The 25,008-nt window shown below is 39.6% G+C and overlaps 3 protein-coding genes and 1 pseudogene across 4 annotated transcripts in view; 2 read left to right on the top strand and 2 right to left on the bottom strand.

Annotated features, from left to right (window-relative positions):
* Positions 1-13,193, top strand: part of LOC144644485 (uncharacterized) — a 26,149-nt pseudogene extending 12,956 nt beyond the window's left edge. The window contains exons 3-6 of the transcript XR_013569123.1: positions 203-572; positions 8,909-9,680; positions 10,699-11,068; positions 12,106-13,193. The product of XR_013569123.1 is annotated as an uncharacterized LOC144644485 (transcript). The remainder of the gene's footprint in view (positions 1-202; positions 573-8,908; positions 9,681-10,698; positions 11,069-12,105) is intronic.
* The window catches only part of LOC144644462 (acid-sensing ion channel 3-like), a 176,890-nt gene that overhangs the window by 102,175 nt on the left and 49,707 nt on the right, over positions 1-25,008 (bottom strand). The gene's annotated exons all lie outside the window — the stretch shown is intronic.
* The window catches only part of LOC144644451 (stabilizer of axonemal microtubules 4-like), a 14,334-nt gene continuing 2,431 nt past the window's right edge, over positions 13,106-25,008 (bottom strand). Inside the window, exons 4-13 of the mRNA XM_078503944.1 lie at positions 24,859-24,972; positions 23,919-23,979; positions 21,936-22,048; positions 21,390-21,461; positions 20,738-20,839; positions 19,732-19,835; positions 17,764-17,848; positions 16,261-16,355; positions 14,619-14,783; positions 13,106-13,721 (exon numbers count right to left, since the gene is read on the bottom strand). Coding sequence (XP_078360070.1) covers positions 13,634-13,721; positions 14,619-14,783; positions 16,261-16,355; positions 17,764-17,848; positions 19,732-19,835; positions 20,738-20,839; positions 21,390-21,461; positions 21,936-22,048; positions 23,919-23,979; positions 24,859-24,972 — 999 coding nt within the window. The 3' untranslated portion in view covers positions 13,106-13,633. The remainder of the gene's footprint in view (positions 13,722-14,618; positions 14,784-16,260; positions 16,356-17,763; positions 17,849-19,731; positions 19,836-20,737; positions 20,840-21,389; positions 21,462-21,935; positions 22,049-23,918; positions 23,980-24,858; positions 24,973-25,008) is intronic.
* LOC144644457 (lysosomal acid lipase/cholesteryl ester hydrolase-like) overlaps positions 19,759-25,008 on the top strand; it is a 17,432-nt gene continuing 12,182 nt past the window's right edge. Inside the window, exon 1 of the mRNA XM_078503954.1 lies at positions 19,759-19,885. Within this exon, the coding sequence (XP_078360080.1) occupies positions 19,847-19,885 (39 nt within the window). The 5' untranslated portion in view covers positions 19,759-19,846. The remainder of the gene's footprint in view (positions 19,886-25,008) is intronic.

Below are 25,008 nucleotides of genomic sequence, written 5' to 3'. Positions count from 1 at the left end.
ACCATTGCCACGGGCGTGTGATGCTTTAAACGTTTTTTAATAAGAAGCGACTTTTCAGCGACCGTCCTAAAAGCTTTCGATGTAATATGGTTTTCATCTGGGTTTTTCTTAACGTAACGTTACGATGTCTTAGATCCGTACTGTAAAACAACAAAGCTGATATTCCAAATTTCAGTGTATCTTTTTATTTGTTTTGTAACAGGTAAAATATTGTCTCGATCTTGGCATTTCTGCTGACTCAGCATCTCGACTTTTTATATTTCTTGGTTTATCATCGTGCGTGGCACGCATTACGACAGGGAGACTGTGTGACGTCAAGTGGATAAATACTACTTTTATCTACCAGTTTGGAGACCTGCTTAGCGGATTTGCTACTATAGTGCTTCCAGTTATACAAAGCTACACAGGACTTATAGCTTTTGCTGTGATTTATGGCTTTGCTGATGGTATTTTTATCACAACAATGAATTCACTTATTATGTTCACCGTGGACGAGAAGCGCAGAGCGGCCGCGATGGGGCTGGGAAATTGTGTCATATCGTTAGGAATTGCAGCCGGGGCTCCAGTGGGAGGTAAGCCTTACTTTTCCAAGTTGCAATCCGTTTCCATCCGAGCCATCCGCAGCCAAAGATGCTCGTTAATAGTTTCAGTGCTCTAATATAACAATTTTTAATAGAAATGGACTATTATTTTTAGATTTTCTGCGACACGAATATAAATTTTGGCTGTTGAAAATCTGGTAAAATCCGTGACATAGTCTCTTTAAAAATTTTCAACTGGCAGGAAGCAGACTAGTTGTGCTATATGGCGGTTAGGCAGCACATCGTCCCATGCTCCTGCTTCTAGCCATGCGTTTTGCACCAATAATTTTGATCTCTGATTATGCAAAGCGACAAAAAAACCCTTTTAGCTGTTTTCTTTAAAAAAGTTCTTTTCGTGAATTCAATTCCATCCAACTGCAAGGAGTGCCGAAAGAATAATTTTTCACCTGTAGCGCTCACAGGACACCTAGGGTTCAATAGGAAAACTCTCCTTGATTTTAAGTTGCGTGAAAGTCTTAGCAAAATCAATAATTTTAAAACTGGAGGCATCACAACTGTCTCGACAATGCCTCGAATAATCAAGATGTTTATAAACATGGGAATTTTTGTCCCGAAAAAGATGTTCATAAACACGTGTGTGAAAATGCCTATTGTTTTCACCAATAGGCATTGAACGTTTAAATCCAGAACTTGGAGGCATCATTACTGTCTCGACAATGCCTCGAACAATCAAGATGTTTATAAACATGGGAATTTTTGTCCCAAAAAAGATGTTCATTAACACGTGTGTGAAAATGCTTATGGGTTTCACCAATAGGCATTGAACGTTTAAATCCAGAACTCAACAAACAAGTTGAGCATGTCAATTTAGCGTTACACTTTTAATTGTATCTATGTCCAGCTTAGTGGTTTTTCAATATTGTTCTTTTCTATATTTTTATTGGTTAGTTTAAATAAGTTTGCATTTTACGTTAATTTAAATTTACAAAGGCCCATTGTATAGGCTGTTACATATATAATAACGATCATTCTGTAACCCTTATATATTCATTATGGCTGATGACAGATGATGATGTTTGAAACATCGAAACATGTTCCAAAAACTGAAAAGCGTTGTTGTGTTTTTAAAAGTATTTGCAAAACTATGCTATCAAGACCTTTTGGTAAAATAGCAGATTATATAATCTCAGCTAATGAGGATGTCGATTTTGCTTCTCTTTCCAAGTTTTGGGAAGGGAATATTCCGTAAATGCTTTCTGATCTCTTGTCTGTATGCAGTTAGCAGCTTTCTGCCACTGTACGATAACATTGTCCATTTGACCATCTAAACCCTCCCATAGTGGCTGACATGAGGTCAAAATCAATGGCCAATTTTTTTTTATGACCTCCATGCGTAATTCTTCCACTTTATCTTCGTTGACATAAGTCGTGTCACTTCCCTCATCTAAAAAGCAATTACCATGTAAGCGCTTGGACCCATGTTTCCCATCCACATTAGATGCATCCATGAAATTGGGTGGACTTTTCTCCTGATGAAGTATGTGATGGTGATGCTCCTTGCACCCGTCAATTACCCACTCTCTGCTCTATAACGACATGCCTCACCCTTGTGCCCTTTTCCTAAGCAACGAAACCGAGTTCTTTAGCTGTGCCCACTTCTTCGTATTATTATTTTATCCCTTTCATCACCTCACACTTCCAAACAGGGTGGTTTTCGTTGCACACCTTGCTAGGGCGGTCACGCCTATCTTCACTTCCGAAGTATGACCGTGGCCACTTAACATGCCTTTCTCCTGCAATAGTTCTCTGCATTTATGGTTTTCGTCATTCTTGGCTCATCAATATGTGCCTGAACCTGTCGCCAATTAGGGGTCATGAATGGTCCCTCAAAATCTTGCAGTGCTCGCAATGCTCGCAAAATTTTAGTGGGTGCTCGTTTGCTCGTGCTCGCACATTTTTACAAGTGCTCGCATGCTCGTTTTTCAGTGGTGTAACTTTTTGAAAAGAGCTCGCTGCTCGCAAGGCTAACTTTTGTCAGTGCTCGTGCTCGCAAAGAAAAACGCTTTGCTCGCATGCCCATTTGATACCCCTCCAATTCCCTCCATGCTTTCGATTAAACATTGCAAATTGCAACAACAGCAACAACAGCAATTTTGTAACAATATTTAAAAAATAAAAATAATGTTCAAGTTCAAAGTTCAAGCTCCTCCTGCATAAGAAACACTACGCTTTTCTTCCTACGCTTGAACCTGGTATTCGGCATCTTCGGCAACCCATTATCGTAGTTCCTCAGGAAAATCCAGCTGTCCCTTTTCTTTAACTTATCTGTAGTACTGGCTGAGTAGAGATTTGGAAATTTTCTCAAGCACAGTAGCATATAAGGTCCACCTTCGAGATCAGAGGTCTGTTGATTTTCCTTTAAAGTAGCCACTGTCCTCTCCACTAGATCTACAAATTGTTCCAACTCTGGAGAGTTCTCTCCATTTATGGGTTTGGTCTTTCTTAGCTAATCAATATGTGCCTGAACCTGTCGCCGATCTCATCCATGCTTTCGATTGAACATTGCAATAACAAAGCCTGTCAACATCATGGCTTCAGCATTCTTTCAAACATACGATTCGCCGGCTGATGTCCGTCAGGCTGAGGATCTCTCTACCTTTGAGAGACTATTATCTGAATCGAATTTATCTTTAAGATGGCTCTTGCAGATGCTCTTTCTGTTAATTGTAATTGTAAATGTGAATACCTTCTAACTATTGTTATTTTTTCATACTGTAGTCTAATTCTGCATGTATAAACATTTTATAGTTTTAATTTTAGACTAACATCTTTATTTCACGAGAGTGTTTTAACGAGCTATGGCTCCTGAGCTCTTCGTATGTCTGTTTCTATTTCTGTCTTTGTCTGTGTTTGTCTGTGTTTGTGTCTGTGTCTGTCTGTGTCTAGAAGGAACAAGCATTGTTCAGGGGTTTAATTTACATTTATCTTATGACAGGACTTAATCGGATGAGTATTTTTCAATTAAGGAAACAGCAAATTAAAGGTGAACTATTCTAAAATTTTTTCTTCCATTCACAATCTTTTCTTGTCTTCTGATTTCAGGATACCTAGCGGATGTGTTTGATTGCTACACGTGGCCATTTTTTATGGCTGGTATTTTGATACAAATAGCTGGACTTTTGCCTCTAGTTCTGTTCTGCCTTGAGAAAACGAAGGGATTTGACTTGAAAAAGAATAGCAGAGAAGAACCATTAGCTATTTATAGACAACACAGCATAGACTCGACAAGTACAAGCTACCTATATCAGAAACAATGACAGGGTTCTTTTGTATACAAACTCAGAAAGGTGAAATTAAACAACAATAATCGCAAGGATTTTTTTTTACTAGTTGTTTTATTTAGTCAGTTATATGTGCCAGTTTGTATAATGTGATCGTCTGGGTGAGAAGTTGTTCTGAAAAGAACTGTTGTTGCTGACTTGCTTTTCGATAACCTGAGCGGAAGCGGCTTGACTCAACGGCTTGACTCTGCTGATGACTTCCGCTCAGGTTGTCGAAACGTCAGTCACCAACAGCAGTTCCATGTTTCAGAACTACTCTCACTCGGACGATCACACTATACAGTATACTGGTACTCTTGAGTTCAAACTATTTACTTTTAACACAAATAATAAAAGTGAGGATCCAGTGGTTTTCTCGACTCGCTTAGACTGTACGTTTGATTATAAAGCGTTACAGATCCACACACAAACACAAACAAATGTCGGTTGGCTTACTTGACCGTGAGTACTGGCAACTGAAGGGTACATCAATGACACTACCTTGATCAAACTTCGTCGCAACATTTTCAACACTGCGTTTAATACATAATCATTCTTTACAACTCATTAAGAAAAAAAAACCCTGCCCAGAGTACCACTTCGTGCTTAATATTTATAAAAACGTGTTCGTTCTAGACAAGGGCACAAAGCGGGCTAAGGGCATATTATATCCGAACCTGAATTAATGCCAACCCCCCCCCCCCCCCTTCCTCCATAAGGTTTTTTTCCAATTTTGAAAAAAGCCGATTTACTCTACAATGCTGAAACTTTCAGTAGCTGTTCAACATGTTCAATCATCCTTTGCGTAAATGTTGAAATGTCAACCATGTGTCCATAGTATTTGATGTTGCCATGGCAACGTCATAAATACAACCAGGTCTTGCCAAAAATCGTGCAAGAGAAGTCCAGGAATTGTTTATTTTTACATTCCCTAAGCATTCTGGCCTGATTTTGCATCAATTTCCGTTATTTTGTGACTTTCTAAGAAAATGTTGAAATCAAGATGGTGGATCCAAGATGGCGGCTCTAATGACGTCACGGGACGTCATGTGACGTCACAGCCAATTAAAATTATGTCATCTTGTAGAGTAAGCTAAGGGCTTTCTTCTCAGTGCAAAATATAACGAAAACTCAGGGGAGGAGTTCCATCCACCCCCCTTTGATGGTAGGGATATGAGTTTGCTTGTACGTCCGCGGGTTAATTGTTCCTTGCCATGGAGTACGTACTGACTTAAGACTATAATTGCACAAGAAAACATAACGTATAACCAGCCCAAGATATCAGTTCAGGTTTTATTAGGGATTTAATTTCTAATATTACTGAAACATTTAAGCCGAGTTTCTCGACCAATCAGAATGCCCCAATTCTTACAATTTACATCTCAAAATCGTCTCGGGGAATTCTCGGGGAATATTCACTGAGATTCACTGAGCTTGAGTAGCTGTCAACTTTTATGCGTGAAATAAGTTATCCAACTGCAGCGGCTTACATTTTTTGACATATAAAGCAATGTTAGTGATTTCATAAATTAACATTGTGAGGATCTGTTGGAATTCAAATTAATGTGATATGGTAGTCAAACTCACAATACATTTTCCTCATAGATTTCCTCAATTGAACAAGACACTTTTACTCTCATAATGCCTCTGCCGGGAGTATTTTGCTTTTGTGTTCTACGCTGCTATTTCTCGTTGACTTAACTTAATTTCTGGTCTCGTAATGTTTCTACTCATTGGTCGTTAACTTAAAGGATTTCTACCTCCCTAAAAGCGATACGTCATCGCTTAACCATACACCAAAGGTGGTTAGAATTTAGATGTAGCAGACCCGATGGAATGTTCAGGTTAATGTTCTTTTGTGGAACATGTTTAAATTGTACCAGAATTCGATGCTTGAAAGAGTGCTTTTAGGGCCTCTTCATATGATCCCGGTTGACCGGGCTGGCCCGTTACCGGATCTTGGTTCACTCCTATTTTCTTGTAAATTTTGATGTGTTCATATGAGAAGGTGGGCGCCGGTTACCGTATCTCGGTTTCTGCAACCGAGATCTGCCCGGGAGTCCCTTGAACGCTCCAGCCCGGTCGCCGGGACACAACTTTTTTGAGAAAATAGCTTCCCTTTCGTATTGGGTGGTCCAAATGGTTTAATTTTGCCTTGCATCTATTTCCACTTCAGAAATATGCGAATTAGCTTTATTAATAAAGTTACAAGGGTCAATAAAGCTACGATAGTCGCAAAGATGCAACTTTATGTGTCGCCATTTTGCCTTCGTTTCTGAATTTTATCCCCGTCAACCGGGCTAAAATTTTCCATATGAACAGAGGTCAAAATCCGTCCTGGTAACTGAGACAGCCCGTAAACCGGGCTCATGTGAAGAGGCCCTTATACGGTGAATGAATTGGAGGGTAATGTGGCGGGGGGGGGGGGGCACCCTGTATATTTTTGGGTAGGGGTGTGCCGCTAGGAATTTAAAGCCCTCGCCCTATACCAGACCATGTTTAGCTGATTTTTTCAACCCTATACTAGACTAGACACCGAAAATCCCTACCCTATCCCAGACTTGCATTTTTTAGTACTGTATTACTATCAGTGTTTTAATGGAAAACCATCTGTCAACAACGATACCGCGATGATTTTATTTACGTTTTTCTCTTCCGCGTTTTTGTTCCTATTCTGGACTTAATTCGTCATTCCAGCGTTCAGTTTCCCGGCAAATGCTTTCCTTTTCTAGACCAAAACTCTCTGATTTTTATACCCTATCCCAGACCAAACTGCTTGAAACCATACCCTTTACAGCGGCTCATACCTATCTAGCTCATATATGGGAGTGCCACTACCCCCCCCCCCCCACCCCAGGGTAACGTGTTCTCAAGGAAAGTGTGAGTTTACCTGAGTTCTCTGAACTGAAACAAATTCAAGCAATTTAAAAGCTGCGATCCGTGACCATTGTTTCTTCTAGCTAGCTTCAAGTTATTATCTCATTATTCTCGCTAGATGTTAAGCAATGAACCTCATTAAACTTCAGTTAATTTCTCAGTACAAATCTGGCAGAAACCGTGGTATTCGAACAACGCGGGTAAAACATTTTTTCGTGACTGCTTAGACATCTCATTTAGCTCCATTTCGGCAAAGAAACAATAATAGAAGATGATCAAATGCAATGGACTGCAGCATCACCCGGACAGCGTGTGTTCGTGGTTCGTCAGCATCTGTGCTTCTGTGTGCCAGTCTTTGAATCTTGGTTTCAGTTTAAGCTTTGGTGTACTACTTCCTGAGTTAATGAAAGAGTTCAGCGAGGCCCGAGCGAAAACTGGTAAGTGCCTCCATTGTATGACGAGCTCAAAAATCTGTACTTCCAAATCTATCTACATGAATAAGAGGGAGTGCATTTGATTTGATTTAAGGGAATTAAGAGGAAACGGAAACGAAATGAATTTGTAAACATGTTTCTTCATGGCATAGCTTTTGGTTAAGACTATATTCTGAAAAGCAAGCCTGTATTACCAAAAATCTAGCCGAGAGCCTGGAACAGGCTACCAAAAATCGATCTAACTACGTAGTTCCATTTCAATCGGCACCGATTGTGTGAAATTAAACAATGTTTTGCAGTCGGTATTTAAATTAAATGGCCATAAAAAATATTGCCATGGTATAGTTTGCAATAACTTAGTTTTGATTGGTTTACAGACCATGGTATATGAGCTTATATGCCATGAACCACAAATGTGGTAGGTGTTCGCGTTAGCCGAGGAGTTCATAATTGCAATTCCTTGGATGTTTTTAATAAACAATTATTCCCCTCCCGCTTGTTGGATATGAGATAGTTATAGTCAACACGGGGCTCTGCGCCTCGTTAACTATCTACCTTTTCATATCCAACGTACGCTCATGGAATAATTGTTAAGTATCAACTTAATTGATTTTTTAACGAGAAGGTTTAGCCTGACCGAAAAACTCTCGACGCGTACTGCTTTAAAGAGTACAAAGAGGGGTGTATTAAAAAAGTGGACCAATTTAGTTTATGGAAATATTTCTCACAGAAGATAAAGCTCGATAATTTGTCAATCGTGAGGTTCCCATTATCATTTCAAAAAATATGCGAGGTGCGCACACACAGAAGACACTTTGATTTAGTCAGTGCAGAAGGCAAAAAAGTCAGCTGTCTGCAAAAGTTAAGCCAATAAATCGAAAGATAGTTCGGTAATGCAAAACGAGCAAGAACTATTTTGCATTAATTAAAGACACTTAGTCATGATGGCCTTTGATTCGCCAAGACTTCTGTGTTGGAAAAAATTGGAAAATACGACCAAATTATCAAAAATACGGCAAAGAATGGTCTTAGTTACGTAAATAAAAAACGAAACAAAACGCGTACGAAGACAGTTACAAAATTGTCTGAGCTTTGCTTGTCTAGAAACATCCAGACATTATTAAATATTCTACACGAGAGAACTGTCTAGAATCAGCAGTCACTTAACCGTGACATGTAAGAACATTTTGGAACGTTTTAGAATAATCGTGCAGAGCTATTGCACAAGTTAGATGTCTCTAAAAGCTTTTCGCGACAATGTTCTCTCAAAAATGTCAGCACATTTCAAGACTTGTCCGCAAGTGCGCTAGAATCGGCCTTTAGCCAAATTTTGGAACATTTCGCAATTCTGTGCAAAAAATGCCCCTCGGGGTAGTCAAATAGGCCGACAACAATAACCAACAGCAATAACTTGTAATTAAAATACTAACCTCGAAACATATATTTTTAAACAATTACGACAAAGAACTTTGTAACTGTCCCTCTCCTCGGGAAAAAAATAGGGAGAGGAGGGAGGGGGGGGGGGGGCGCTTTACAGCCTACCCTGACTTCATTCGATCACAGTTCCTGCACACCCTTAAGAATAATGCCTAAATAATGAGACACGAGTTCTACACTATCTGAAGTGATCGTATGCCATGATAGGAGCTTTGTGGGTTCCACTGATGAACACCTTTAGTTTGATAGGGTTTTTCAGTGTTGTGCTTACGGTCCTTTGTTTTTTCTGCAATTTCAGTTTGGGTTGGATCTCTGGCACTTTCACTGACATTTTTTCTTGGACCCCTGGGATCACTTCTCTGCGAAACGATTGGATGTCGCTTCACTGCTAGTCGCTGGATGTCTGATATGTGCTGTGAGCTTGTTAACAACGTCATACTCCTCCAGCCTTCAATGGATGTTTGTTACTTTCAGCTGCCTGTATGGTTTGGGATCATCCTTCATGTTTTCGTCCTACTTTCTCATAACAGCTAAGAACTTTCGTAGGCGGCAATCTTTTGCAGTGGGGATCATTACAGTCGGGGGCGCTATTGGAGTCTTGATCTTCGGCCCTTTATTACAGCTCCTGATTGACACAGTCGGCTGGAGAGGAACCTATAGGGTGATCAGTATTCCGTTCTTTGTGATGTCGTTTGTTTGTGGAGCTATTTTTGGGGACCCTATCCAAGATCCTTGGGATAGTACGCCAGATAAATACACAGAAAACACGAGCGACTTGAAAATCCTCTCCGTTGAAGCACTGTCCACCCAGGACACGGGAATCGTGAACTTAGGCCACGAAGAAGATTTGGAAAACACTGCAATTCATTACAACGAAAGAGAAAACAAAAAAGAAGGGAAAATGGATCTCGTTAAGTGCGAATACCAGAAAAAAATAAAAAACTCGAGTAAGAAATGGAGAATTATGGACATTTTTGGACTTCTCCGTGTTTAAGGTTCCGTCTTATTCAATCGCGGTAATAAGTCTTACAGTGATGAATTTTGGACATTTCATACCGCAGATACATCTGGTAAGTAGCTATGTTTATCAATACCAAGTCATTCGTCTGGACCATAAGAATTAAGAAGAAGCCATCAGCACAAAAAATGTCTTTAAAGACAATTTAATCCTCCTGCGTATACATGAGGTTTATTGGTCATATGAAACTTTGTGTGGTTTTGGGATAGCTGATTTCTTGGGAAAGAAAAATTACCCAGAAAATCCAGCGGGTGCTAGCGAGTTGTGATGGTAACCTGTTTAAGTGCATGGGAAACCCGCAAAAGACTAACATCTCATCTTGCGGGAGGGATTAGTAGAAAACGCGAGGCCGGGGTGCTGGGGTACGGGGAGTAGGGCCGAGTAGCATTCAAGCTGCATCATGCCACAGAAACCTGAATTGTGTTATGGCTGTTTGCCCTATCACTAGTCTTTGAAAAACGCTTCAGTTTTTAAATTACTATATTGGACATCGATCATTAGAGGTCGATTTTGCCACATGCCTGCGATGTTCCAACTTCAACAACCGTCCTGTGGACTGCAGTTCATGTATTATGGTTTTACCCACCTTAAAGTACAAAAGTTACTTATTTTAGCGATTTTAGCAATTAGTCGTACAAACAGCAGAAAAAATAGAAGAAAAAACCCATTTAAATGCACGTGATTGATTGACGCTGTGAATGGCGTAGGTGTTCAATTACAGGTATCCAATTTGAACAACTTTAAATTGGATACCTGAAACTGGACACCTACAGCAGCCTACTTGTTATTCTTTTGTGTTCATGCAAATTGCCCTCCAAGCTTGGTTAGCATGTGCAAAAAACAAAAAGAATTTAAATCTGCAGCAAGGCTTGAAGGACAATTTGCATGTACACAAAAGAATAACCAATAGGCTGCAAAAGGCTAGGACACCACGTGATTGCGCGCCAAATAAGCGACAAATAGGCGCGGGCAGAACCAATCAAAATCGAGAATTTGTTATAGATACGATTAAAGGCCAAACAGAGCTGCTATTTTGAATGTCAGTGTAATTTTATTTTGTTTTGTAACAGGTAAAATATTGCCTTGATCTTGGCATTTCTGCTGACTCAGCATCTCGACTTTTTATATTTCTTGGTTTATCATCGTGCGTGGCTCGCATTACGACAGGGAGACTGTGTGACGTCAAGTGGATAAATACTATTCTTATATACCAGCTTGGAGACCTGCTTAGTGGATTTGCTACTATAGTGCTACCAGTAATACAAAGCTACGCAGGACTTATAGCTTTTGCTGTGATTTATGGCTTTGGTGATGGTATCTTTATCACAACAATGAATTCACTTGTTATGTTCACCGTGGACGAGAAACGCAGAGCGGCTGCGATGGGGCTGGGAAATTGTTTGATCTCAATAGGAGCTGCAATCGGGGCTCCTTTAGCAGGTGGGTAAGGCTGGGCTGGGCTACTTTGTTGATAAATTGATGCATGGCGCAATTAACAAATCGACAATAAAATTTTCCCGTGTTCTACACCCTTTTATTAAAAACTAGGCATGGAAAATTGCAATTCTTGGGTTTTGGTTGGTCAATAGGCCATGGTCATATATGAGCTCATATACCATGACCTACAAATATGGTAGGTGTACGCGTCAGTAAGAACAGCTGGGGGAGCTCAAATATTGCAATTCCTTGGGTGTTTTTAATAAAACAATCATTTGTAGCCACGGAATAATTGTTAAATAAGCTTATTGGTGGGAAATCACCAGCTTGACAGCTTGAAAGTTCACTTTTTCTACTTGAAGCTGATGAGTTCGTCGGATTTACCAATTTCACTCCGTAACTCTCCAGTTTTTTCAGTTTTTGGAGAAGTTTCGATAAGTTTTCGAGTTTTCCAAAGTTGCCTTGCGCCGCGTTACAAGTTTAGTCATTTTCATGGTTTACTCTCATCAACCAAATTCTCATCCCCAGAGCCGCCTGTCCCCATTAGCCGGCGGAGCCTGTGAACTAGAAAAAAGTGGCTCTGAGGACACGTCATTGGATTGGCTAGGTTTTAACAAAGTGAATTTCAAATCTAACCAATCAAATCAACCGTTTTTAACACTCGCATAAATGTCACTTGATTCTCGTGCACAGGCTTTGCCGGCTAAGAGGAACAAGTGGCTCTGGGACCAGAATGCATCGAACATAGCTCTGATCTAGAACAAATAAATCGCGCGAAAACTCTGTACTTCTAAGGTTTGTTTCAAAATCCACCCATTTGATAAAATAATAAATTAGTAAAGAAATATTTATGTCCAACTTCATACATTTTTGAAGCAGCTGGCGTTGATTCCAAGAATCTAATATTAATAAGAACAGGCATTACTTAGGGGTATCACAATTATCGTATGACAAGGTTTTATCGTAATAAGGACATAATTTTTAATTTTACACAATTAAATTTCTTCTAATAACAAACTTTGCTGGTTATCTGATTTCAGGATACCTGGCGGATGTGTTTGATTGCTACACGTGGCCATTTTTCATGGCTGGGATTTTGATACAAATAGCTGGACTATTGCCTCTTACTCTGTTCTTCCTTGGAAAAAAGAAGGGCTTTGACTTGAAAAAGAATAAAATCAGAGAAGAACCATTAGCTATTTATAGACGACGAAGTGCAAGCCACCTATATCACAAGCAATTAAAGGATTGATTTGTATAATTACCGTACCCAAATTCGCAAGTAGCCAATCAGAAGCGCGATCTACTGTCCTGATTTTCTACGATATCAAGTCACTGACCTGATATGCCCCCATATCACGGTCACTTTGAATTAAAGTAGTGTTTCTGTACGATGAATTGAAAAGAGGTTTTACCAATAAAACAGAAACTAGTATTTTTAATTAGCTGGTGTTTAGCGGTCGTAAAATGAGAAAACTTTCCCGCCAAAACTAAACTTGAGCGCGCTCGCCAATTGCGCGATGTTTGCCGACGAGTACTGAAACATTCACACTGAAACAATGGAGTCGGAGTTTCCAAATTTTTCGCTAAATTTGGATTTTGAAAATTTAGGGAATGAAACTCCAAACAAACGAGTAAAAAAATGTAAGAAGAGGACTTGATAGCCGTGTTGAAGACCAAAAAAGTATCAATACAAGCAGGTCAACACATTTTGTACTACGTGTCTGGCAAGCATGGCTTCAACAGAGCAAATAATATCACCGGATTTTTGGCTGAATTTGGGTACGGTAAATACCTAATAGTACCTTTTTGGTACGCTTCGGCGGCATATCAGGCTCGTTTGGTCTCACCATGGGTATTTTGGCTCGACTGCGTCTCGCCAAAATACGAACCATGGCTCGACCAAACTCGCCTGATATGCCGCCGAAGCGTACCAAAAAGGTACGATTAGGTATAAAAATCAAAAATAAAACAAGGAGGGAATAAAGTTTAGCTAAGTTTTATTTAGCTTGTTTTATTAAGTCAGCCAGTGATATAGTGTCAGTGCTTCCTTTTGTTTGATTTATTTACTTCTTCATTGCACGATTTTTGATACAATTAAATAATAAAGGTTATGTTACGTGTTTGATTTACTTCTACTAAACGTTCACTTCCAAGAAACGTTTCAGATGTGTAAAAAGTCGGTTGGCCTTCTTAACTACAGCTATACATCAAGGGTAGATAAATGACGCAATCTTGAACAAACATCTTTTACACAGCATAATATCTTCATCATCGACAACACTCATTTAAAAAAAATTGTTCCCAAAACATTTCAGGCCTTATTTTTTTTTATATAAAAACGTTCTTTTTAGACGGGGATTGAAAATAGGACAAGGGCATCCCTCTCCGAAACTGAAAATCTATTTATTCTTTTGCGACTGTGTACTAGACTTTAGAATATTATTGCACAAGATCTGTTTTTAAAAATTAATTACAAAAGCAAAAAAAGGGAAAAAAGAACCAGTCAGTGATATCTGTCGCTTCACTTGTTTTCTGATTCGGTATCAAGCATGATCAACCGACTGGTTAAGCAGTTATTGCTTGCTGCACAGCGGTGTGTAGCTTGGCGTCATGCGTATGGTCATCATAGTAAGGATCTCTTGCTTTTATGCTCCTAAAAACAAAATGAAAATTCGCCTTTTGAATTTGCACTGGACTGTTTTTCCGCTCCCCAACCCCCACGCTATAAACACCCAAATCCCTACCCACGAGGTTTTTGCACTGTCCCCAGTCTAGTATTCGCTCGCGCTCATGAATCAAGATGGATGCCCGTCGGACTCAATAGGGGACTGTGAACAGTCTAAATCTGCACATTTGTGAAGAACTGATAACAATTGGACATTTGTATGAAAGGGCGGGAGCAGTGCACGTGAGTAATCTTATCCTTCGATATTCCCAGTTTTGACGGCACTGAGTGACGTGCATAGACCAATTACGCGCGAAAAAAAAGGCTCATGGAATAATAATAATAACTAGTTCCAGAATTCAAGTCGAAGGAAAAGTCAAAGGCGACCCTTGAAGGGAAGTGGGAGGGGGGGGGGGTATAAACAGGAAACAACGTCATTTCTCTCACCCCTCTTCCTCTCCTCCCCACCTCCCTTCCTCACCCACTGTGACGGGAGAGGTCGTATGGAGATTCAGTACACCTTCCCTCAGTCGGTCACAGTTTTCTTATGTTGGCAGAAGCTTTACCGATCGAAAATATTTTTACCCAAACTGTTCACTTTTTATTTTTTTCATAATCAATCGCTCAGTCAGTGAGTGACAGGCAGGATGATAGGCAGTAAAACAGCAGGACTGCAATAACAGTCGGTCATCGTAAAATGGCCAAAATTTGCCCATGTCTGACGATATCTCAACCAAGGTCGGACATCATGTACATGTCCGACCTTTTTTTAAAATGATTATTTTAAGGATGAATTTTTTAATGTTCAAAATATCCACATTTCTGTTTGAAAGTCAAACTTATTATTTGCATGCAGCCCTGAAATAGTGCGCAATCTGACTGTACCTCGCAACATAAGGCCTCTGCCAGCGGAGTTCAGCGGTTGTGTTGATATCGGGGCCCAGTGTGTGAACACTGGTTCCTTTTGTGAAACCATTTGGTAGCTGAGTCATGACGTTGCCGTCAGTTCGACCCATTCGGTGTTCACCACGTGGATTCATGTCATAGTGCCTGAAAAAAAAAAAGAACCGCATAAAACGAGTCTGGTTTGAAAACAAAATTCCTCCCTAGTAATAACAGTGAATTTAAGCTCTCCGCACACGTGGGGTCAAGACGCAGGGACATATCGCAGCGACATGAAGCAGCGACAAAATCACGTGTTGTTCACACTAAGGGGACATGTATAGCAGGGACGTGTAGAGGCGACATGTAGCAGCGACAAAATCACAATGTGTACACACGCAAGAAAATGTAGCGGGGACATGTCTCCTCGTGTGTGCTGATAATTTTTGGCGCATGCAACACGAATTCCTGCAACATATTGTCCCTGCAACATGTTGCACGAAGTTCATCGAGTTGAACTCCGTGCAACATGTCACAGGGACAAAACTGCTGCTAAATCGTCCCTGCTACATGTCCCCTCAGTGTGAACAACACATGATTTTGTCGCTGCTACATGTTGCTGCAACATGTCCCTGCGACATGTCCCCACGTGTGCGGAGACCTTTAGAAGATGGCAAGCTAGAAGGCATTTGAAGTCTGAAGGCTGTAATTCCCGCTTTAAACAGAATTCATCAACTTAGCACAAAGAATGTAAATCCACCTCGAGTCCGAGCCTCACCTCCACCCTTTTCCCCATTTCTCTTTCAAATACAATCACGTTTTAGTTTTCTTTCGTAATTACTTTTTTGTTTGACTATGCACAAAAATCTTGTAAAACGAGTGGTCTACTAGAAACCTAAACAAAATCACGCAAGTCAAGAAACTGGCAGTGATTCTTTCTACATTCAATTCAATCTCGTTCCCAGAGACTGCTTTCCTTTTTAGTACCAAGAACGCTGTGTATGTCCGATTTGAAAGTCTTGGACTCATGCACGGACTTCAGGTCGTTGTGCGCAGACTCAGAGTTATTCCGCAAGGCGAGCTTAAGCGGCTGCTTATGGCGGATTGGCTGATTATCGAAAATGAGCACTCTGCGCATGCTAAAAAAATCCGGCTTGTCCAAAAATTCAGATTCCGCGTTCTTGGTGATGACAAAAAGGGAAAGCAGGGTCTGGGGACCAGATTGCACTTAATTTTAGGCCATCCCCTTTTTTTTCTCTGTTTAGCGTCGTCCGACCGACCCAGATTTTCGCGTTTTCAAAAAAAAAAAAAAAATTTATACAGAAGGTATAGAAGGCAATGACATATTATTTTAAATAATGTTTCATCCTTTTTACGCTGTCGATTTTTCCTTCCTCCATCGCCGCCATGTTGACTTTGTAACCATGTCTTCTTGTTTCCAGGCTCCACGGACATTATGCTGAGGTACCGGGCCTCCTAGTTCCAGACTCCTTATCCACTTTTTTTTTTAATTTTTTTTTTTTTAATTCCGACCGACCGACCCAAAATCAGAAAACACATACGACGATAAACGAAAAAAAAAAAGGGGATGGCCTTAGCCTGTACATCGGGTGGCAGTTTTGTGCCGAGCTGTATGTGTACTTACTTTGCATTGTAGTGAGTTTCAAATCTTCTCAAGGAGTCTGCAGTCTCGGCTGTCTCAAAATACTGATCGTTATTTTCGCTGTATCCAGTTAGCTCCTAAAAAGAAACGGAGTCATGTGGGGCAAAAATAAAATCCTTGCTCCTTCGCATTTAAAGGAATGGTTTAATTCACGGCTAGGTTGATGTGCAAGCTATAGCGTTAGCCCATTTGATTCCAGGTGACTCTTGCTGGTAATTTGCCTTCAAAATTTCGCGGTTAGTCTTAAACAGTTGTTAAAACCTTGGCAATAAAGGTTAAATTTCTCATTATATATAATTCCTTTTATATGTTCCAACCCAAGGCATAAAGAACCTTTTTCAACCACATGCATGTCTTGAGGTAATCACAGGAAATTCGACGGTAAAGTAAAGTTATTGACTTAAGTGTCTAAGTACTGACACTCCCACCTGACAGGAGCCCATGACTCCTGGTACAGATTGCAATGCGAGTAATCAGAATGCATGATGTTTACATTGCACGGAAGATGTCAAAGCACTTACTCAGAAAATGTCGAATTTTCGAATATTAAATTTTTTCATGTTATTTGACCCGAAAGATGGACACATGCACGAGTTATGTACTCGAATCCGATTGGTTAATAAACAATGGTATTGAATTATCTGCGTATTAGCTGTGCATGCGCCGAACCGTGAAATTATACCTTGGGCACTCTGTAACGCTTTGAACACTTATAAAAATTTTCAGTGCCTTCCAACCGTCCCAGCTAAGCGGTCAAATCCAAGATGGCGACCTATCCGATTGAGGCTATCAACTGATCAATCCACGACTTGGAGTTGAACGTCGAGAAAGCACTGGGGATGAACAAGGTTCGCTAGACGTATCGCCTTTCATACCCCAACTCCTACTATAGAACTTGTAATGTAAAGCTTTTCCCAAACGACAACAAGAGTCGCTGAGAGTTGAATTCCACGACGACTTCCTTCCACTCTTAGGGCGCGTTTGGGATCAATCCGGAATAAGAATAATTGGAAGAATGCGAGTCAGCGTTCGTTTGGCTGCTCTTCCTATTCCGGAATACTTGGCTATTCTGCTCCCAGGAGTAGAGTACCCGGAATGTAATCCGGAACATATTCTGATTCCAGAATATTCCCAAACGAACGCGCCCTTAGCAATCACCATCAGCTTGGGTCGATGGGAGGAAACTCCTGACCACTCTCAAGGAAATTGAAGCCAGAGATTGCAAGAGAATTGAAGTGGCGAAGGTCGTCACCGACAGCCGAGTCTCAGTTGCATTACTATCAATGACAGTACTTTCAAGTCAAGTCAAGTCAAGTCAAGCAAGTCACAGTTATATGACAGTTCGTACCTGTAAGTAGTTTTAATGTAAGTAATGTAATGTGTGTTGTGAGAAATATATAGTATTAAAAATGAAAAATGAAAATACTTGGTTCTTTGAGCAGACGTTTTCGTCTTTTTTGATATACTTAGTTTGTTTCAACCGACCTTTGTTCCTGTGGAGACGTTACCCAATCTCTCCGCTTCCGTTGGATCATTTCTCTGTTTACCTCTGAATGATATCTTGGCAATACTGTGAAGATAAGATGGTGATAGAGCAACATCAGGTATAATTATTCAAATAGTTGATCTTTCACTAAAATAGACACTTGCGTGTATTCGGGTGTAAGGGAATGATAAAGACATTGTATCCTACCAACGTCAATTGAAAGATCTCTTTGCCTGGTGTGCAAGCTTATGTATCAGTCATTCCCAAAAGCTATCATCCCCCAACCCCTTGGCAAACCCCTGGACAATTGACTTTTTCTTAAACTTTTTGGTTCAATTCCCGGCTATGTTGGCCGTTAAATTAAGGCCCGGTAATACGGGCAACATTTTTGTTCAACTTGTCTCGCAACATTGTTGCATTGCAAGTTGAACGAATTGTTGCCCGTATTACTACCGCGCGCTCAACTTGTCTCGCAACAAATTTCAGTGTTGCAAGCTGCACAAACATGTTGCACAAAGTAGAACCGAGTTCTACTTTTTGCAACATTTTTTTTTTCAACTTGCAACACCGAAATTTATTGCGAGACAAGTTGAACAAAAATATTGCCCGTATTACCGGGCCTTAAGACGGTCGAAATTTAGGGCTTCAGCAAGTTGCTCGAGATTTCCCAAAAAGTTGCCCGTAATTACTCAAAAAGTTGCTTTTTTTAAATAAAAAATGCTCGAAAGTTGCCCCAAAAAATCCAAAACGGCTTCCAACCACGAAAATTTCTCTAAATATACGCTAATTTCTAAGCAGGTTTATACAATTTTACAGCAAAAAAAGTATCTAAATAACATATTAAGGAGGATTTCTTTACCTGAGAAAAATCGTGAAGATATTGATCACGTCAGGTTTGCTGACGAGTTTTGTAATGTTTTGAAACGCCTTCAGATCCACGAAAATCTTCGGCAAACTTCATTCGTAAATCTTCAGAAACGTTCGTATGGCTTTTAAACAACACTCGGATAACCTTCGGATATCTTCAGTCTGGAAATTGCTTAAAATGCAACAAATTGTTTGAGAGGAAAAAAAGTTGCTCGAAGAGGGAGAAAGTTGTCGAGCAACTTGTGGAAAGCCCTAGTCAAATTTCCCACCAGTTAGGGCATCGCAGAGCGTCCACCCAATACCCTTTTCGGATTTAAAGAAAAAAGGTTAAACTACAACAAAACGAAGAAAACGCAGATGTTTACTTTCGCTACGCGGTAGCTTGAAAAGTTTCTGATAACACATACAAAAATCTCTTCGTCCGACAGCGAATCCAAACTTTAATGTATTTGGGTAAAGGCGAAATGATACTATAACAACAACATACTGTAGGTGGAATCGTGGAATGACGCAACTACAGTAAAAATTCGTTGTGAATGAGTTAGCCTGTTCCAGGCTCTCGGTAGTTTGGGAAGAGCAAAGAACTCGGGCGAGAAAGAAGAAGGACTACTCTTGTCTATTCGATGGTCAAATGCCTGGCAGGCGTATATACGTAGTTTTGCTTCAAATTTCCCGCTACATGGTTCAGTCAAGTTAAGTCAAATGCCTGGGGTAGACCCCTAGCGGTTAGGGGTGGTACCCAAGGGGTGAAGGGTGCTTTTGGAATATCTCACTCATACGATTACTTTTATACTACAGTGTAATTCTCTGACAAGCACTAAATTTAAATTACCAATGGCAATACGCTTGAGCTTTACGCGGTCTTCCTATAATTCCACCTGTCGGCGATAGTGCGAGCGGCGACTGTACGCGAGATTTCCCGATTATCATCCAGCGCGGGAAAAGTCTAGAGCCCATTCTCCTCGCAACATTCAATATGGCGGACGAACAAGCAAAGATATTCAAGAAGTTTACTAGGGTATACGGCAAGAAATATAAGCCTTAAAGGTTATCATTATGAATAGCCACGCATTATTGCGTTATAACCAAATACAAGGTACCTAGAGAAGTTATTAGGGTTGGCCATGTTGGAGTATTCAGCCGGATCCAGCTTTTTTACTCGCTCTTGGACTCGAGGATGAAGGTCACCAAGTTTTGTGTACTCCTGTAACGTACATGAAGACAAGAAAAGAAATGAATCAGACAAAAATAACGGTAAGATAATTTCATCATCTAGTTATAAGGCAGCATTATATGGTATTTAGAGGTCATTGCAATTTATGAAATTTGTTTATATGACATTTAGTGACATTATGCCCTCCCCCCGCCACCACCCCTCGTTGAGTGCTTGGAATCATACTGAAGAGTTTGCTGCGTCGGCATCTTTCGATCTTTTGAATGTTTAAAGGGTTAGCAAAAAATAAAAATCGAGTGATTTCTGAGTTTCTAACTTTGATCTTTATTTTTTCGTTGCTGGGAAATTGTGACCTTCCTAATCAACAAGGTGGGGTATGTTGGGGGGCGGGGGGGGGGGGCGAGGAGGGGGTTGGAAAAAAATGGAATAACCCTTCCCCCCAGCTAATACATCCAGCTTTAATTTTCGAAAAAAAAAAAAACATAAAAATATATAAAACACAAATTTTGTTTTGGTTGTTGAAAGGAAAAGGATGCATAATAGTACATTTTGGGTCAGGTCTGAGGAAACGTGGGTATTGAGGGTATTTCAAACCATGAATGGCAGAGCCCCACCACAACATCCTGTGAAGTATGTAGCTTCTTTCCACCCTCCCTCCCCAACTCTTTCCAAAAGCTAGGGGGGAACCTAGCAATTACAGAATAAAAATTAATGTAAGTGGTCATGCTCTAACAAAGTACAGTATCCCTAAAGGATCCAAAATATTTTGCAGTAGAGTTGAACCCCATTCTAAAAGGAACTGTTTCATACATGTATGGATGCTTTGTTACTACAGACAGTTTAGTTTCGTAAGTCCCTAGCTACTGTACATGTAACACATACATTTAAACCATGTTTGACTGGACATAATACACTGAATGTTCAGGACTTACTTGTCCTACTTTTGAATAGAAAACCGGTCTTGCTTTTGTGCCGTGAGTGAATCCTGTGTTACGTTCTGATCCATGAGACAAAACTGGGAGACTCTCATTTCCCTGTATGTTGAGCAATGTTTATGCAAGGTAATTAAAAGCTATTAATCAACATTTAAAGATGACAGGGGTTTCATTAAAGGTCAGCTTCCAGGCAAATTGAACGGCTGTGAACACAACTAAATTGCCTGCTGTTTTTTATATCTAAACTACTTCAGTTTACCAAAGAGGGTAGGGCCTTGCTGATACTTTGCATGGGTGCAAAACCCCGGCCCTGATGCCCACCTGTTCTGGAAAAATCCTTAATGAATCTTCTTGGATGACTATGGAAAATAACTCTTTCAGTACAAATAGAATCCTGATATTTTCTCGAACCTCCAGGAGAAAGGGATTTAATTGCTTCGAGAAATCAGGGATAAAATTACAGAGAAGTACTATCTAGTAAGGGAAACTAAACTTGATTTTTGAGAAATTGTGAGTTTGAAGAAATTTAGGGTTTGATAAATTGGATTCTACTGTATGACAATTTTCAGTTTTTAATTTTGGTACAACAGCACTGAGGCTTAAAAGCATTTATTAATAATGATTATAAAATATTAGTTAAGCAACTCACATGAAGATATTCAACAGGGAGAAAATCTCTCTTCATGATGCTGAAGCCAGTTGGTCTGTGAGTCCATCGTGGCTGAAATCAAAGATTACCCAATAATTTCTACTAGTTTACTTCTAAAACCTAACAATTACGCCAAAAATGTTTCAACCTTCCAAAAGAATATAATTTGGCCAGAAAACTGAGAATAGTTTAAATGCTCAAGTTCTTTCTACAACAGGGCAAAAATGACATAGGGTGATAGAAAAATGAAATTAAAATTGTTTTTAAATAGGTAGTTTGATCTGTATTTTCTTTGCTTGACCAAAATAATGTTTTTTTTTTATTATTGAAAGGTGATTGTCAACATTTTATTTATAATTGTACCTTTAAATTTACCCCCTTTAACCTGCAACAAGATGATATTTTAATGTTCTTCCCCTTTTCAAACATAATAAAAATAAAAAGTGAACAAAAGTGTGGATAAAAGAGAACCTGATTATACTTGTAGATTAGAAACTTATTGCAGTCTTCTATTAATAATATTATTCAAGACATTACACATCTTACATCTCTTATTCCTTCATGAGCCTCCATTGGATTGAAAGTGATTGGCTCATCATTGTAAGCATGTGTAAAGCCTGATCCCTCTTTATATCCAACAGTCTTTCTTGAAGTGTCCACTAAAAATCAGAGTAAACATACACTCTTTTACAAACACTGTATGTTATTTGAACCTGATTCCTGAGTGATATTACCCCTGACATAAGGTTGGTACATAGCAGCTTGCACGAAAGTAAGATTTTACAGAGCATGAAGAGAGCCACTGTGAAAATAAAGTGTTTTAATTGCCTAAGAATACACTATAACATCCCAGCCAGGGCTCCAACCCAGACCAGTCGGTCTGGAGAGCAGCACACTAACCATCATAGGCGTACGGGCCGGGGGGGGGGGGGCAGGGGGGGGGCTGCAGCCCCCCCAAATTTTGGGCAACTCAGATTTTTTGGGCAGCAAGAGAAATTTGGGCAAAGCCAGTTTTTAAAGAAGTTTTTTTTTGTCGAAGAGATAGATATTTTCTATTTTAACCCGAACTCGGCATGTCAGAGTCGTTAAATTCACATGAGACAGTGGTTGCTTAGCACCTGATAAGTTTCTGGTTAATAGTGAAGGGGATCATTTGTTGATATACATATTTGCAATTCTTTTTTTACTGTTGGGCACTGTACTGCAAATATCTGTCACAGTGACACCTGATAAAGAAAGCTTCTCCGCGTTGCTAAATTTTACAAAAACGACGGAGAGATTCTGTAAGCCGAGCAGAAAATGTGCGCGAGTTTTCGTCGTGTGCGTGGATTAGGCTACATGACTGTTTCAGCATGTTTCAGAAATGCTGGAGACGATGCAAGAGAATGATCTATTTGATAAGCTTTCAGAGTTTCCTAACGTGGTTCATATCCATGCAGTGATACCTGCTACATCGTGTTCTGCAGAACGATCCTTCAGTGCGTTGCACAGATTTAAAAACTTAACTCCGCAGCACCTGAGCGGAGCGACAACGTGTCAGTAAGGCCAATTAAAGAAACAAAACAAATGTTTCTCGTCCCCGCCCAGATATGTCCAGGATTGAACGCTAATGAGATGCATGTTACTCATGACAGGCATCACAAAGTGTCCTCATTAATAAAAGTTCACCAAAACACACCAAAGACTGTCAAATATGAAGTAATATGGAAATGTCAAATAACACAGTCAAACATGAAGTACTCATTAAACAATACCTGAGTTCAATCCTGGACATAAGTGTCCCCGCCCGCTTCATTTTTTTGGGCCGCCTCTTCTTTTAGTATTTGTTTTTGGAAAAGTTAGAACGAACAAAAACTAGATTGTTTACTTTCACTTTGTACGGAGTGTTACGCTAGGTCCCCCACTGGATAGGTCAATTGCCTTGCAGGATTATTTTGGATGTTCGCTTCTGGCCTGGAGAATTTGATGATGGAGGAAAAAACATCGATATTCGAACAACACAAGTATGGAATGCAACAAAAAAATAAATAATTAAAAAAAAAAAAAAATGTGCCCACCCGCTCTCTTTTTTGTAGAAATCCGGACGAGAAACATTTGTTTTTTTTTTACTTGGCCTAAATTATTACTTGTCATCGGATTTAATGGGCATATTCCAACTCTGTAGTCAACAATGACATGGATCGTATTGTTAATATCTTTGGCCGTCGAAATGGTAGAGACAGCTATTTCTTTTAACGTGTTTTATGAGCTCATATGATAGATTTTTATGTAATAATTTTTCACTTCATTTGTAAGTCTATATTAGTGCATCGTATGACCCTCGTTTCTTCTCGGCTGTTTCGTACAAATTTGGGCAACTTGTGAGAATTTTTTGGGCAAATGTCTCACCGCCCCCCCTGGCAAAGAACTGCCCGTACGCCTATGCTAACCATTAGGGCACTGTGGCTTCTACTCTTCTGAAATACCAACAAAATTAAATAATTTTACATCTAAGGACTCCATGATCCATCAGTCCCCAGTGGTACTTACTTCTCTGACTGGTATTTCCATTGAAGTTAGTATGGTTTTCTGTGGACATGTAGCTTGGTCCCTGAAGGAAATAAAGTAACAAGTATTGTACTTGATAACAATAAATTAAACTCTTAAATAATGTTCATGCTCAAGACTAAAGTTTAAACTGACAACTTTCAAGTAATAACCTACAAAATTATGCTATTTGTACAGAGCAGGCCCTGGCTGCTTTACGGTTAAATAACGCTATCCATGAGACAAATCACTTATTCATTGAAATCCACTGAATAACAATTTATCTGGTGGATAGTTTTATGCACCCTTTGAACAACTCTCCCCAGGTTACCAGTGATAATCTTCTACTCTCCTGTCATTACAATATTATTAACAACAATTTTTATTAAATAATTTGTTTTTAAAAAAATTAGGTATACAGCCAACTCTCTCTAAAATGGACACCATTGGGACCAGCTCCAGCTGTCCATCTTAGAGAGGTGTCGGCTTATAGGGAGTTTAATTTATTTACAGTAAAATGACCAACACCAGGAGCCCATCTTACAGAGGTGCGCGTCTTACAGTATATAGGTGTTCGTTAAGAGAGAGTTGTCTGTACACCTGTTGACATTATTGGTAAATGGTGTGGTACTTCAAATTCTGCGTTTTAAGTTGGATCATACATATAAGTGCAACTACAAGGAAGAAAATAATTTTGAATCATGTAAAGGAGAAATTATCAATAAAATAAAATACATTCAGTAAATTATAAAGATGGTAAATTTTAAGCTCGGTAATAAAATTAATAATGAAGATGAAGTATTCAACATGACAGGAGCATGCTCGTGTCATGTTGAATACTTCATCTTCAAAATACATTCAGTTGTAAATAATAAAATCCATGTGTAAAAGTTTTTTTGGTGACCAGATCATTTTTCAATAATTTAAAAATTATTTTACTTACATGGAAGGCGTTTTCTCTGGAAATAGGATCTTTTTGCTTAAGAGTGTGCAGCAAGGGACGATGAAATGGATAAACTGTTCCTTTAGCTTTGGTGTCAATATGCACATCCCTCACCTGTTAGTTAATATAATTTAATATACATGTACATTT

The sequence above is a fragment of the Oculina patagonica genome, chromosome 2 (assembly GCF_052425735.1).
Source record: "Oculina patagonica isolate OP01 chromosome 2, crgOcupat, whole genome shotgun sequence".
Lineage (NCBI taxonomy): Eukaryota > Metazoa > Cnidaria > Anthozoa > Scleractinia > Oculinidae > Oculina > Oculina patagonica.
This window is presented reverse-complemented; position numbering and strand designations above follow the sequence as displayed.